The 16,025-nt window shown below is 40.4% G+C and overlaps 1 protein-coding gene across 1 annotated transcript in view; it reads right to left on the reverse strand.

Annotated features, from left to right (window-relative positions):
• Nucleotides 1-16,025, reverse strand: part of aff2 (AF4/FMR2 family, member 2) — a 149,274-nt gene that overhangs the window by 12,985 nt on the left and 120,264 nt on the right. Inside the window, exons 16-22 of the mRNA XM_069712187.1 lie at nucleotides 10,776-11,840; nucleotides 10,579-10,694; nucleotides 5,143-5,383; nucleotides 4,560-4,693; nucleotides 3,520-3,583; nucleotides 2,815-2,951; nucleotides 224-295 (exon numbers count right to left, since the gene is read on the reverse strand). Of these exons, the coding sequence (XP_069568288.1) occupies nucleotides 224-295; nucleotides 2,815-2,951; nucleotides 3,520-3,583; nucleotides 4,560-4,693; nucleotides 5,143-5,383; nucleotides 10,579-10,694; nucleotides 10,776-11,840 (1,829 nt within the window). The remainder of the gene's footprint in view (nucleotides 1-223; nucleotides 296-2,814; nucleotides 2,952-3,519; nucleotides 3,584-4,559; nucleotides 4,694-5,142; nucleotides 5,384-10,578; nucleotides 10,695-10,775; nucleotides 11,841-16,025) is intronic.

Below are 16,025 nucleotides of genomic sequence, written 5' to 3' on the forward strand. Positions count from 1 at the left end.
AAAAAATAATCAAAACAGGTAGAAAAGACAGTTTGGAGAAATGTTTGGTGTCTGCACACACACACACACACACACACACACACACACACACACACACACACACACACACACACACACACACACACACACACACACACACACACACACACACACACACACACACACACACACACACACACACACACACACACACACACACACACAAAATGGAAGACAATCGTACCACAGCACAGCTAGTTTCTTCTCGGAGACGGTGGCTGAATGGCTGGTGAAGTTCTTCAACCTCATGGCATACCTGCAGCGGAGAGATGCTCATTAATCCTCTGCTCGTATTTCCAGAGATTTATAAGGGTTGAATGCAAACATACATGTTTTTTCCTCAAAAAGTGAATTCACGTACACTCAAAGTTTGTTTAAATGATAAAATCCTTCAAAGACACAGTTGGCAGTCTGATTAATTCCTTCAGCTCGCTGGCCGCCAATTGAACCCTGGCTAAAGTGGCCTCAGGCAGAACAAGCTCCAGTTTAGCTTTATCTGACCCTATGGAAGGATGGATTCTCCTCTGCTTATTTACAAAGAATTTCAAAGCATACTGTTGGGTCAGCTGTTGCCTCCTGCTCTCGGTGATCTAATCAGCCCTCTCTGCTTAGTGAGATGGTGAGATCTGTCTAAATGAAATTCAGCAGTGACTCGAGTTACGCCTTAATACTTTATTGATCTCTGAAGGAAAATCCCTGTCCTTCCCACTGCTCTCTCCTCAGTGAGGTCAGAGGTGAAAGCCACTGATCGGCAGCCCTGCAGCTAGCGATTCAGTGTCTTGCTCAAGGACACTTCAGCACGATGGATGAGTGCAGACTTGCGGATCTTGAACCTGAGCTCTTGAGTTAAAAGAGCGTGTGCCACTACACCACCCTGCTGTCAAGTTGCCAGCTTTCAGACACAGCAGTCATTTGTTATTCTCAGTTTGCTCTCCCGAAGTTGCACTTAGCGACTTCACACATTGGCAGCTCTCAAATGCTGAAAACCTGCAGAGACCCTGTAATGTAATGCTATTTGAATTACACTGATTAGCAACCTTGCAAGTTTGTGAGGCTGTGGATAAAAAAGGGCAAAATATTTTAAAGAGTCGAGCTGTTTGTGAATAGAGCACTGGCTTCACACTAATTTAGTTTTTATTCAAAAATGTCACGATTAAATTAAAAATTGTTTTGTTTTTTTGTTTTCTTGGGTTTAAGGTAAGATGTGATCAAAAGGTTCTGAGACTGTTTCCTGTAACTCACGAACAAAGAGCAGCACAGTAATGTGCATGGATAAAGGGGAGGCAATAATTATTGTTTTAATTTCAAGTCAAGTTGCATGACCAACATCAGCACCTGAATTCCACATGTTTTTGTGATCACTGTATGTGGGCATTTACGATATCGCCAAGTACCTGAAACTTTAGCAGCTAACGAACATCAACTGTTGATTTCCAAAATATGACATGCTTCAGAAAACCAATAGCACTAAAGCAAAGAGCCCGGCGAGATGCTTTGAGTGGTATTCATCTTTCAAGAAGGGCAGAGCGTCACAGTCTAAGACTGAAGAAGACGCATCAGCAGTGCAACTAAGGGCATGATGGTGGTTTTCTTTGACAATCGCTGGGTTGTGCGGTGAAATCGTCCCCCAGGATCAGACTGTCAACACCGAGTGGAGCTGTGATGTTCAGAGGCGTCTGAGGTGAAATATTCAGCACAAGTGACCTGAACTGTGGCGCGATGGCACTTGGTGTTCTCCAGCATGCCAATGCGCCCACTCAAAGCATGCTCAAAACATGCGAGCTTCTCACTCGCAACACAATCGTCACTGCTCATCACTGCTATTCCCTGGATTTGGATCCCTGTGACACTCTTTCTGTTCCCCAAAATGAAGTTCAAGCTGAAGGGTCACCGTTTTGACACGGTGGAGGAGGAATTGCCGATGGTGCTTGACACGCTTACGGAACGGGACTTCCTGTACAAGGGGAGTGCTTTGAAGGGGATGGCAGCCAGATTTAATCAGGCGCAGTCTTGCAACGTTGCCCACCGGTGTTAACAGAAGGAACAAATGTTTATTTTGCTTTTCTTTATCATCAAAATGTGTAGCATTTTAATGTATTAATATATCCTTTAAGAAAGTAATGCTTATTGATACATTCACAAAAGTCTTTCTATCATGCACACATAAGTTTTCAACTGGCCACGAATCAAAATAACCAAAAGAGACACAAGTGAGGTTTGTCAAATGTTTTGGAAATGAGCAAGAGTTAAAGTCCGGTACAATAATATACGATTATTATTACTCACTACTGCTCTGAAAACTTTGCATTTTTCTGCTATATTTCATGAGGAACTGCTGACAAGGTTGAAGTTCTTGCATAAGAGCACACACACTCACTGTTCCTCACACCTTCACACCTGAACACAGTTCAGTTTAACTGCAGCAGCTGCTTTAAAAACACGTTTCACTTTGCCTCCTTTTTTTTACTGTTTTCAATGGCTGTAGAGTATTGATATTAGGTCCTAACAGAAAGGACCAAAGCCATTTAACATAATTACTATACATCTTTATATACAGTAACCTTCTCTCAGCACCCCACACTCGGTTAACTTTACAATTAAGCATTGTCTTCATTTCCGCTATAATTAGTACCAAATGACACAATGCTTTGAAGGAACCTCCCCAGGAAATAATATAAATGATCTCTTTCAGTCTACAAACTCATCAGGAAAACAGAGAGTTGTAAAATGAAGCGTTTAGTGAATCCTGTTTGTTCATTTCCCATCCATCCCTACCTGATTAGCTCCACAGTCTCCGAGTACATCGTATACGGTGATTTGGCCTCGAGTGGGTCTCGCTCCATGGCATTTCCACACTCTATGAATGAGAGAGCGCCGTCTGCGTAGTTCACTGCTTTACCAAATTTGTCCACCTGCAGGTGGGAAAGGAAAAAGAAAGACAGAAGGAGAGGGACAGAGATGAAGATGAAAGAAATATAATAGAGAGTGAGAGAAGACATGAGTAAGCGGCGTCTTAACAGCATTATGGCAAAAGCACAGCCTTCTCCTTGAATAAGATGCAAATCCCCAGATAAATCTGAGGAAACAACGCGTAAACACAAGATAAATAACAAGTTAAATAAATCTCATTTCATTGTTCGGGGGGGGATCCGATAATTCTTTTGATATTGTATAATCTTGCCGACATCATCAGTCCTTGAATGCAATGTTCCCTTGGAGACAAATGGTGCAATAAATAACACAAATTATACAGTACGGAATAGATTTTCATTCTGCGGAGACTTACAGTGCACACATAATTAACAGTCTAGACTGTAGATGTTAACATGGTGTGTCTTCCTATCAGTTTTTGCTATCTGTGTGTATCCAACCATCTGTCTTCCCTTCGCTTCTTCTATGTGCTCGAGCACGTTGAGGGGAAATGTGTGCATCTTTCAGTGATTGATTGTCAGTGTGGTGTTGAGCCGCACTGCATCTTACCAAAGCATCAGCCTTGTGCTTCAGCCTCTTGGCCTCCTGCATGTAGTAGTCGGCGCTGTGGACTCTGGAAACAGCAGAGTGGAAGATAGAACATAAAGAGCACGTCTGCAGCAACAACATTCTGTTTAACAAAAATGAAAAAAACCCAACAAAAAAAAAACCCCATCCTGCGTGATATAGAGTGATTTACATAATCACTGACTACAAGTAGCTTGCAATGAGCTATACACAGTCGCCTACTTAGGTATACATACCTCAGGCTTAGTGTAACCTTAGTATAACAACAAAACATGTTGTTTCATGAATAATGCAGAACCCTTGTGGGACAAGTAAGAAAAATGTATCATCTTTCCAGGTTTCAACATAACTGGACAAATGTTTCGCTGTTTCAACCACCTACACTGACAAGCTGCTATTCAGGCCTTTCCTTAGAGTTACAGAAAAATAAGACAAGTTGTTTTAACACAGACAGGAGAATGTATAAGAGGTTCTCATGGGTCCACTCAGTTCATAATATTCAAATATTATTTGGCTGGGTCCACATATTATTAAGTTTAATCGGGCTGGCAGGTTTCAGGTGAATATGTCTCAGATGTGAGCGGGTTTGAGTGGACGTGCTAGAACCTGCAGAAAAGTCTATTTTTTTGATTGGACTGGTACATTATATCATTATGATTTAGCAGATGCCTCTTTCCAAAACAGTGTATTAAAACTGAACAAGAGCAAAAGCTCGATGAGAAGATGGATCTCTCTGAAACAACTAAAAGTTGAGAGCACAGTCTTGGATTTAGGAAAGATCAGTTCCAATCGCTGACCTGTTGCCAACCTCAGGTCTGTTTAAACTGAGTCTTGTGATTCATGCATGTTAAGTTTTCTTTCTTTTAATGGTCTTTTTTTTTTTTTTTTCTAAACGTACAATTAATTAAATGTGACAATAATATAAATCAAAACAACATATTTTGTTGAATAATCAGTATTATTCTTGTAACGAATCATTAGATGCATGAAAGGGCACATTCTGGTGTGTAATCTTTACGTACGTGTCACTAAACGACAGTCTCGGCCTGCGAGGTTCTGCAGGATCCATCAATGTTTCTGACCACGCTTCAGAGTCTGAATGGCCGTTGGCATGGTAACCGTCTCCACAGGGCTTCTCACCGTGGGAATCCATTTCCTGTAGTACAAAGGGAATTGAAATATGTGCTTTTAATTGTGTTAATTCGTTTTATAGTGTGTGGTTTTAAGTGAGCAGCTGCTTAAACTTTATTGTTGGCTTCTCATGCACAGTGATGGATTCACTTTGTGGCTGAATTACAGCTGTCAAGGTTTTGAGTAGAGGTTGATAGAAGGAGACGCGGTGAAAGAACCACATCAGCTACCTCATTCACATTAATTATTCTTTTTCATACTGAAATTTGCTTTTTAAGTCACTATGTAAATCCATGTCAGAGATAATACAACTGTACAGGTATGTCATGACCTCACATCAGTGTAACAGTTTCATAATAAGAACTCAGGACATGCGGCTTATTCTCACATGGATGTTCTCATCACTAAAATGGTATATTATTTAAATAACAACAGATTAGCTCATGTAAACGTTGACCTGTGACAAGCACTTACATTTCCATTTCTCACATGCGATGAGGCCTTTCCTTCACCCCTCCTGTGTCTGTGTGAGGAAGAGGAGGCAGACGTGGAGGAGGTGGGGCAGGGCAGCACGCCAGCGGCGCCGCCCTCCTGGCTGAGGGAGGAACTGCCGTCGCAGGTTCGTTTACGGGGGGGATCGTCAGAGAGGGGGGACAGGAGGGGTGGGAGTAGCTTCTCGTCACGCCGTCGAGACTGCTTCCTGTTTAGAGAGGTACTGAACACACACACACACACACACACACACACACACACACACACACACACACACACACACACACACACACACACAAGCACAGAAATGACAAAGCAGTGAGATGTTTATTTTGCATAAAGGTGCTGAATACTATCTTTTTACTGCAGGTTTTGTGCAGGATTTGTGCTGTAATTATTCTGTAATTATCTTGGAGAACAGAGGTTTGGAATGAATCGATGATCATGTGATACATGGCTCCCAATAATGCTGGTTTCTCTTGTGTTCAGCTCCTAAAGTCTGTGCTGTGTGACTGGTTTCTGTTATTTTAAAAGAGCCAGCCTACCTCCATCTCTCACACTATCCTGCCCCACGAAGCACTGCGACCCCCTCACCGACCCTCCGAGCTACCCCGTCTCCTCAACCTCCTTCCAGCCCTCTTTGAGCTGCTGCTGTTCTTTTTCAAGGACTCTCTTTCTGTGTAGAATATACACCGGATGTGTAGATCCGTCTGTCTTTTTGTTTTCATATTATATTTTGGATTGCGTCATAAATCTTTTGTTGATGTGACACACCGATACATGAGACAGAATTTAGGAGCTAGTTAACAGATTTATTGTGCTTAATTCATTTTTCTGTGTCCCCCATCTCTTTAGTTTATCAACATTTTTTGAAAAAATTATTTGTTTTTCTGGCAGCATGTAAAACTCTGCTTCTATAAGCTGAGCTAACAAGATTTAACTCCAGTATGTTGTTGCAAGTTCATTTGCAGCTGCTGAATGATATTTTCCTTCTAAAATTGTTGTAATTCTGCCTTCCCTGGTAGCACATCGATGATTATTCCCTCAGCCGCCTTATTGTAGCTCTTGTGACTCATATTGTTTGCAACACAACAGATAATATTTTTATGTTTTTCCTCTTGCTGGAAACTCTGGGGGTTTGATGCAGCGAGAAAGTTGCTGAGCTCGCAGAACAAGGCCCCAGGCTCCGACATTAGTGATAATATACCAAATCAGGGAGACAAAGACTAATTAGTTGCTGTGTGTGTGTGTGTGTGTGTGTGTGTGTGTGTGTGTGTGTGTGTGTGTGTGTGTGTGTGTGTGTGTGTGTGTGTGTGTGTGTGTGTGTGTGTGTGTGTGTGTGTGTGTGTGTGTGTGTGTGTGAATATATGAGCATGCGTCTGTGCTTTTGCATCTGTGCATGGCATAATTGATGTGTGTGAGGGTGTTTGTGTGTATGACTATGCTAATTTGCGTGTATTTGTGTGTGTGTCTGTCCTTAAGTTGATGCTGGTGTGTGTGTGTGTGTGTGTGTGTGTGTGTGTGTGTGTGTGTGTGTGTGTGTGTGTGTGTGTGTGTGTGTGTGTGTGTGTGTGTGTGTGTGTGTGTGTGTGTGTGTGTGTGTATGTGCAAGCAGGTGATAGTTATTTTACAGCCATAACAAGTTAAGAAATTGAGAGGCCCTTAGCATAAAATGACCACAGTATATCTGCCAAATATTCCTCTGTAATATATTTAAATGACTCAACAGTTACTTGGCCAAGTGGGAAGATTTCTGGTCCAACTGAAATTAAATATCAGGTTTTTTTTTGTCCGCTGCAGCATACACAGTATATCTGCTCTGTAAATCACTTGTTCTCCTTTGAGAAAAATAAAGAACCAAACAGCAGAAATTCCTGAAATTCATTGAGAAGTTTTGGTTTCCTTTCTTGTAGAAATATTTTTATGGAGAAATTATGTCAATACAGCCAAACAGATACTGAGTCCCAGAGCACCAGCAACACACAAGAACTACAGACTTTGAAAAAACAGCCTGCATTAGCTTCTCTGCTAAAGTCTCTTACAACCATGAACAAAAAAAGAGCGCTGCTGACGTCAGTCCGCTAATTAGCCGCTCAGCTGCAGCGCATTAAACAGCATGTAAATGTGCCTTCCCCTTCAATACCACTGCTAACTAAACTGAGCTGCAGCACAAGTTTGTTGACTTTTGGTGACTTGTCCTGCTGCTATAGCTCAACCTGCAGTCTGCTGTCAATCCAACACACACCGACACACTCCTTCATCCAGCTGAAATACCTCTGATATTTCACCCAAGAGTTGTTTTCTCTTCCTTTTAATAATGAAAACACACACACACACACACACACACACACACACACACACACATACACAAACACACACTAAAAATCACTGGGGTGGAGAGAGACTCAGTTTAGGACATTACCCCACCTATTTAATACTGAGTTAAATTCACTCTAAGTTGTTCTGGCTTAATTTTAATGTTAGTGATGGGTCAAACTAAAGTATGGTCGCAGAGAATTAGATGCATGTTTTACCTTAAAAGTACAAGATAATGTGAAATTTAAATCTGTAATGGATTCATATGTTATAACCAATCAGGATAAAATGTCAGTTTAAAAGGAGCTGAAAAGAGCTTACAACTATATTTTAGTATGGGGTGAAAAATAGATTAAAAAAAAACAAACAAAAAAAAAAATTCTATGAATTTAGTGATTTAACAAGACATCCAACACACTGAAATATTTTTTTTAACGGCAAAAAGGGTGACTAAATGTGATTTCAGTCTATTTATGGCCATAAATGACATTTCAAGACTTCGGTTTTTCCAGTTTTTAAATGCTGAACAACAAAAACAGCTAAAAGAGAACTTTCATTTGAATAGTTCATCGCTCTCTTGTGAAAATGTGACCCCACTGATTAACACAGCTAGAATAACTGTCAGAAGAAACTCTAGCTGGGTCTGAGCAGGATGCTCACACTACCCAGTTTACAGCCTCCATGAAAATCCTCCTGGATGCTAAACAGGCGACGACCACACTGTGTCACAGGTTCAACTCCAGGTTGCTCCCTCTTTTCTCCTCCACCTCTTGCTGCTTGTATGCTCTTTGATAACGCTGAGATGCTATAAAAAATATTTCCTCTGTAGCTGTCATGTTGAGGCTTATTTATAGCGACAGCCAGCTTAGTCTGTTTTTAATAATTCACAGGGAAAGCTGAAATTCACAGTTTGTCATTCCTGTGTCACAGTGTGAACTGAACTTGCCTGTCTAGTGGCTTCATCACTACATACAAATTTGTAAACCTTCCTAAAAAATTTCAGTTTCCAGTAAACTTGTCTAATTAGCTCAACCCGTGTCAATGCCAGTCACACGTGGATGTGGTGTTTCATAGTTGTATGAGAAGACGACTTTTTCAGTTCAAAGGAATTATTTAAATCCTTTTTTGGAAGGTGGGAACTTGAAACTTTCGATCACAATAAGCATGAATACGTCTCCACCCTGTTTCCTAACATGGTTTGGACATACTGTTACTGACAACACCGAAATAATCCTTGACAGTGTTTGTTTCTCCACAATCACTAAACTGCTCTGTAAAGGTGGATTGAAAATGACAGGGGAGGAAAGTAACTAAGTACATTTACTTAAGTACTGCACTTACATACAGTTTTGAGGTTCTTGTACTTAAGTGGAGTATCTCCATTTTTTGCTACTTTATACTTCCACCCCACTTCAGATTTCAGAGGTAAGTATTCTACTTTGTATTTCACTACATTTATTTGACAGCTTTAGTAACTTTTCAGATGAAGGTTTTAAACAATGGATAATAAAACAAACTTTCAAAATACATTGTTCAAGATTAAACCAGTGGTTTTCAACCTTTTTGTCTTCTGACATTTTCAAAGAGCAGTGTGTAGTCCGGTCACATTTCTGATGTCTGAGAGTTGTTAAAAGCTTCACCAAATAGCGATTGTTCCCTCTGAACTTCTAACATGGTTTCATTTCACTAAATGTTCAAATGATTCAATATCTCAAGAAAAACTGAAAACAGATTTGTGGAACAAAGATTTTGTTTTTTTTCCTCCAGTAATCATCTGACGACCCCTCACATTGATCTGCTGTTCTTGGATATGAAACTGTATATAAAGTAGTTCAAACCAGCTCCACCTGCAGCAGCTACAACACTAACATGCTGTTTATACACTGATGCTTCAGTCTCTATCTAATGATGTCATATGTAATAATATCAGTCAGAGGGATCTAACCAGTACTTCTACTTTAATACTTTAACTACATCTTGCTGCTAATACTTCTGTACTTTTATTTCAGTCGGATTTTTCATGCCGGGTTTTTACTTATAATAGAAAATGTTCACATTACTGTAATTATAATTTTACTAAAGTAAAGAATCTGAATACTTCTTCCACTACTGGCGAATGATTACCGTACCAGTGGTGAAGTGTCGAGAGAAATTTGTTTTGATGTAACAGATTTAAAAGTATCCTGTTGAGTTTTGGACCACAAGTATAACTAAGGAGGTCCTCCTGTTTCTTGTTTCTCAGTGTGATCTAAAGCTGCATTGTTTTCAGAGGAAGTATTCCCTCAGTTGAAGAAAGTAAAATGCACTTATATTCAACAGGCTAGACTGCTGTAATACTCTCCTGCTTGGTCTGCCTAAAAAAGTTCAAGATCACTTACAGCTGACTCTTCAGAGCTCTGCTGACCAGGACCAGAGTGAGAGAACACATTAAACAGATTTTAAAGTCCTTACATTAACGGCTGTCAGCAGTCTTTTCCTTGTCTTCTCATGGTCGTGCACCAACCTGACATGCCTCCATCTCTGAACCCGGGCGGTCTCTCAGGACTCTTAGTTGTTCCAAAGTGTAAGACAGTAACGTTTGGTGAGGCGGCTTTAAGTTTTCATTCTCTGATTGAGGATCTGAGAAGATCTCTAATCGTTGACATCTTTAAAATCAAATTTAAAACCTACTGTACACTGCTTTTGATTTGAACACTTTGTGGCAACAGTTTCATTTTATTTTGACCTTATCTTGTTTTGTCTCCTGTTTCCTTTAATTGGTTTTATTTCCCTTTGTTTTTTTAATCTATTTTATTTTAATAATTTAGTTTTACAATTATAGTTGTTGCTACATGGTAACGATTGATTGATAAATAATACCTTTCACAGGATGTCTTGAGTCTGCATTGCATTCTGGTCTATTGAGACTATGGTGGACTGTATATCAGCGCAGCAACCACCTCCTCTGATAGAATGTCTCCTGGACATCAGTCTTGTTGGTAGTGAGGGACGGATGCTGAGATCTGATCTATACACTGACTGTCCTTACTGTACTGTTTCCTCTTAATTCTCTTTTGTCCCTTCACAGAGCTAATCCTGTGAGTGTGTTTTGTTAATACTTACTCTGTGGAGCTGTTCTTGTGGTTGTGTATTGGAGAGATGCAGGGTGGGAGGAGCAGACAGTCTTTGTCCAATCGTAGCTTCTTATTGCAGTTGACTGATGACTCCCCGTGGTCAGACTGGGAAGACAGAAAACACAGAGATTAAAGAGAGTAAAACACAGATGAGGAGAATTTCAGGAGATAAATCCTGCTTCACACCTTGTGTTTCCTCTTGCTCTTGCTGGTGTGTTTCTCTGTTGGAACCACCATGTTTGCAGCTGCCTGCCTCCTGTGTTTGCCGCCGTTCTCTCCTCTCTCCGTCCTCCCAGCCAGTCTGGGATTACTCTGCTCTTGCGCTGGGGGGTTGTCCAGGACCTCCAGACCTTGGCATATCTTCTCTCTGTCCCTCGCTGTCGTCCTCTCCCCGAGTCCGAATCTGTCTCTGTCCTCTCTGTCCGTCTGCCTCTCTCTCTCCGTTAATCTGTCTCTGTCACCTTGCCTCTCTCTGTCCTGCACTAATCGCTCATTTTCCTCCTCCTGTCTCTCCCCCTTCGTTAGCTTCTGTCTCTCTCTCAGCCCTGGCCACTCTCTCTCGTCCTGTTTCTGTCTTTCTCTCTCTGCCACACCTATCCTCTCCCTCTCGCACTGTCTCTCTCTGTCTCTCCCTTCACTCCCATCCCTTCCAGCATCTCCCACCCGGGATCTCTCCCCCAGACCTTGGCCGGGCACCCTGCTGAGCAAACTCAGGTCGATTTTCACCCATAAATTCTGAATCTCATGGTACTCCCTCAAGGGTGAAAGAGGCACCTCATGTCCCATATTGGAAGGTGGTGACATGGACTCCAGGTCCTTGCTCTGCCCTCCTAACCCTCCAGGATCAGGAACAGATGTGCCAAATGAACCACTTATGTTGCTAATGCTGAGGGAGTTACAGCTACTGCTGCCATTACTGCCGCTGCTGATGCTACCATTACTACTGCTGCTACCATTAATGGTCACACTGCTACCATCTTTGACTCGAAGTCCCTTCCCTCCAAATGTTCCCAGACTCCCCACACCGCCAGCAGAGCTGAGGCACGGGGGAAGAGGCGTGTGTATGTGCGTGTTGGACAGAGTCTGTGTGTTAATCGCCGAACGTGTCATCTGAGGTGGCACAGCCGGGATTTTGATGGCTTCCTCTGTATCTGACTGGCATTCGGACGAGGAGGAGGAGGAATCTGTTTCGATGAATTCTCGGGACTTGGGTGTGATTTTGGTGCTAGGACCTCTGTGTTTCCTCTTGTCCTGTTATATATGAAAATATATGACAACAAAGGCCAAAGAAAAAGGAGATTAATTTAAATAAGTTGTAATTATTCATATGCACAGACCTAAAAGAAATACACACAAATGTGGAAAAGGCACATATAAAATACACATTGCTTGTATTTTCTCCACTTAGTCGAACCACTACAGCAATAAAAAGGAAGCTTTTTATCTACAGCTACCTACAGTCTCATAAATCTGGCTGATATACTGATGCACTTTTAACCCCCTGTAAAAAAAAAACCCCCTGCTGTAGTCAAACATTATAATCAAAGCAAAGCATAAACAGTGTTACTCAATGTGATAATGCCATGCAAATTAGGCAGCACAAGTTTCCAGCTTGTTCTACTGATCTGTGAAGTGAAATGAAACATGTCTCAGTGTCTAATTTTGAATGTCAGAGATATTCAGTGAACACAAGTCACACAGTTCAGTGCAGGCAATCTGTTTGTCACATGCAAATTAAAAGATGCATGTTGCATTTCTTCTTTTGAATCCTTTCTTAGATGGAATTGCACAGTTTCAAAAAGTTGGCAGAAAGTGCATCCTCATTGATGGCAGCAGTGATATTTGTTCCTGACTGCTGTGTTGTCAACATTAATACGTTTTAAAATATTTTTACTTGAGAAGAAGTGCAGCCAACATTCAGAAAAACAAGGGAAGCCAGTTTTCACACAGAAGTACTGAATGCTGAACACTCACAGTTCCATCTTAGAAATCAATTTTATGACTTCCATAGAAGTTTTTCTTTTTTCATTCACATTATTTAAAGAATGAATTTTTAACTTCCTCAGTCTGTCTGTTGAACTCAGTTTCAAGTTCAGCTCACTCCTACTGAAGTCATATATGTTCACAAACAGGTCACATATAGTTTAATGTTTTAAAAAGGTTACTTAATTTCTTGTTTGTTGTGTATTTATACACATTTGGTGTTTGTGAGTATTTACAGCAGAATGTCTGTGAGAGAGTAACAAAGTGATGCCATTGGTCAACCCAATGAATGCTGAAAGCTGCTTTCACATATGCTGCAACCCTGAACTTTTCTAGAAAGGAGCCGGAGGAGCTGTATGTCTGGATCTTTTGAACTGGACATTAAACAGATTTTATCCCGCAAGCTTCCTGGAACAATGTATGTATAATGTCCGACTATCCAAGTGTGTATAGAGCAGGTCATTGTCTGCAGAACTGACGGTGAACAAGATCACATCTCCTGTAAGCTCTAATCAGGCGTCACCTATCGCCTAAACCAAATGGAATATTCCCAAACCTTGTCTGATACAGACAATCTCCCTTTCTCTGATGCATATGTTTAAAGGTAACTCTGGACCCGGACTGATTCTCCCTCGATTGCCTGTTCATATAAGAAAACTGTTGAAGTCTTTGAATGCTGCGTTTTCCTGCATCTGTTTCAGTTTAAAAGCACTCATTTCAAATTAAAAGTCCACTAGCATTTAATACACTGTCCAGCCATATATTAAGTTTTGACCATGTCTCATAATAACAAAAATATGAAATATCACCTAATTTAATCTTTCCAGTGATGAAACTGATTCTGTCTCTTGTGCATCATTAATTCAACATCCTGTCAATTCTTTTTCTTCCATGAAGGATGTGTGCCAGGTAGCAGAAGCAGCCACAATCCCTTTTGTTTATTTTCTTCTACAAAAGCTATGTATACACCTACATCTCTGGCCTCGTCTTAATTGAATCAAAACTGACCCTTTGATGCTGAATGCCGATCAATTATCCTCGACTGAAACAAAGAGAAGCGAGCGAGGAGCAGCACTGTCTGTGCTACATCAACATTAGAAAGCTGCTACAGAGGCAGATGCAGTGAGGAAAACACCACTAATGTTCCCAGTCTTCAGCAAAACCCACTCACTTGGCAGACATGGAAATTGGAATCTTTCCAATGCATGTTGCCATCTGCAAAATCCATTCTCTGTAAATGCCATGTTGTGTTTTGTTGAAAGAGAAAAAAAAGGAGAAAACTGTCCCCAGTAAAATGCTTATTTACACTGCTGGCAAAAGCTTTTCTTTTCTTGAACAAAAGTCCTCAGCTCTGCTTTCTGGAAAGTTCACCTCTTCTCACTGTTGACATTAGCTGTCCTGCCAGCTGTTCAGCGCAGCTAACGTTGGCAGAGGATCAAACGATGTGACAGCACTCACAGCACAGGTTGCAGATGTGAGCACTCATCTGGATTTTCAGGTAATTTAGGTGAGGTTATATCTTTTAGCAACACAGGGGAATGTGCAGCTGTGTAGTCTCGGGTTGTCGTTGACAGGAGGCGTTGTGATGCACCTCGATAGGTATAGCATAAAATATTGTATAAAAAATGACAGCGTGTGATTTATTATATTTTTAACAGCTGGGATGGTCTGATAAGAGCATTATACATACATACATACCCAGTTAAGCTACTGGTATTTCAGAGCCATGGTCAAAGCCATTTATTCTAACTAGCACAATCCTCAGTCAGATAACAGATCAATGGGACTAGACAAACATATTCATGTTAGCAGTCCCTCTGCGCCGGCACTCTCTCTACCCTTGGGGGACAGAGAAGGAAGCGCTGCAGGTTAATAAGGGGGATGCAATTTGGTCATTTTGCAAACAAGGGGCAGGGCATCCCCCCTCATTCCTACCCATCCCTTAGTAATTAATCTCAAAACCATTACGCAATATTCTGTGTAATTTTGTGTCATGATTATTTCTGCATTTGCCTTCTAACCTAAAATAATGCACTTTTAAGTTGATACACATTAGGGGAGTTAAAGCCTCATGACTAGTGGGATAAGTGGAAAGATATTCTTTTATTTAGTTTTTCTGAGGCCAATTATCATTTCAAAAACAAACCAACATGTTTATAAGTAGGCAGCGGATAATTAATTATGTGTACTGTGAGAATGAAATAAGTTTGGGGCTCTGAGTGGCTGCTTTGTTGATTGAAGCTCAGACTGCTGATGATGTGTTGGCAGATATCAGGGTCACACATGTCATGCTGGGTCACTTTTCTAAGTCTTGTCCTATGTTATGACAGGACATGTTTGGATATGCTAGTTGTTGCAGTTTTCCTTGTTGCATTCTCATTGACTGCTGGCTCTCAGTCTGTAGGTTGTTCTTTTTGTCTCAGTGGGTGAAGAGTTTTTTAAGAGTATTTTCATCAAACTAGGAGCATAAAAATGGAGAGGAACATTTTGTTCAAGGCAAAAAAACAATAATGATGTGAATCACCAGTGTCATTTAGATGAAAAACAAAAAACAAAACAAATATGGCATTTCCTTAAAAGAATCCACAAAGCATTGTGTAATGCTGATGTTTTTGTTCTTCCAATTTTTTTTTTTTTATAAATTAAGTTTACTGCATTGTCTTGAAATTTAAATAATCAACATTTAAAGCATTTTTTATAACTCTGGACCAGTGTTGGGGAGTAACTAGTTACATGTAATTAAATTACACAATACATGTAATTCTAATCTGTCACAGTTACTGAGAATACTTTTTTTAAAAAAATTTTTTTTAGTCTATTTAAAAAAATGTGGTTGATAATAATCTATTCTTTTTGTTAAATATCTTATATAGAACGTAACATTCACTCTGTTGCTTTGCGTGCTTTTGCTTTCAAGGAAGCACTCAAATTCTGAGCACAGTTTTTGACTGGTTCTCTTGTTTGACTTTGCACCGCCTCTCATCTGCCAATCAAATCAATGTGCACTGCTGAGCGACCACACCGAGTCGGGTAAGATGAAGGGACATTTAAAAAGAATCATTCTGGAACCGGTGTCAAAAATTGTGAATTGTACAAACCCCATTTGAAAGTTCTACCATGACTCCGCATGAAATCAACCTGAATGTAGACTTGGTTTGAAGTTGTGGGAACATTTTTCCTTTACTGCTGTCTTGTCATTTGTTTTGTTGGTTGTACTTTAAAACCAAAACCTTCCAATCTTAGTTCAGTTTATATTGTAGAGCCTTTAATTTAAGTTTGACAGTAATCGGTATTGAGTACTGTTGTGACGTTTACATGGCCTAGTTTACATTTATTTTTTAGGACATTTCAGCTTAATCGCTCAGTTTAAAACATATGTTGCAGTAAGTTACCTTACTTTAAAGAAGTAATCCAAATAGTTACATTACTTCTTATATTTTTAACAGGGTAATA

Source organism: Brachyistius frenatus, unplaced genomic scaffold (assembly GCF_029030835.1).
Source record: "Brachyistius frenatus isolate BFR_SWC_R1_liver_20210118 unplaced genomic scaffold, ASM2903083v1 Contig_107, whole genome shotgun sequence".
In the NCBI taxonomy this organism is placed as follows: domain Eukaryota; kingdom Metazoa; phylum Chordata; class Actinopteri; family Embiotocidae; genus Brachyistius; species Brachyistius frenatus.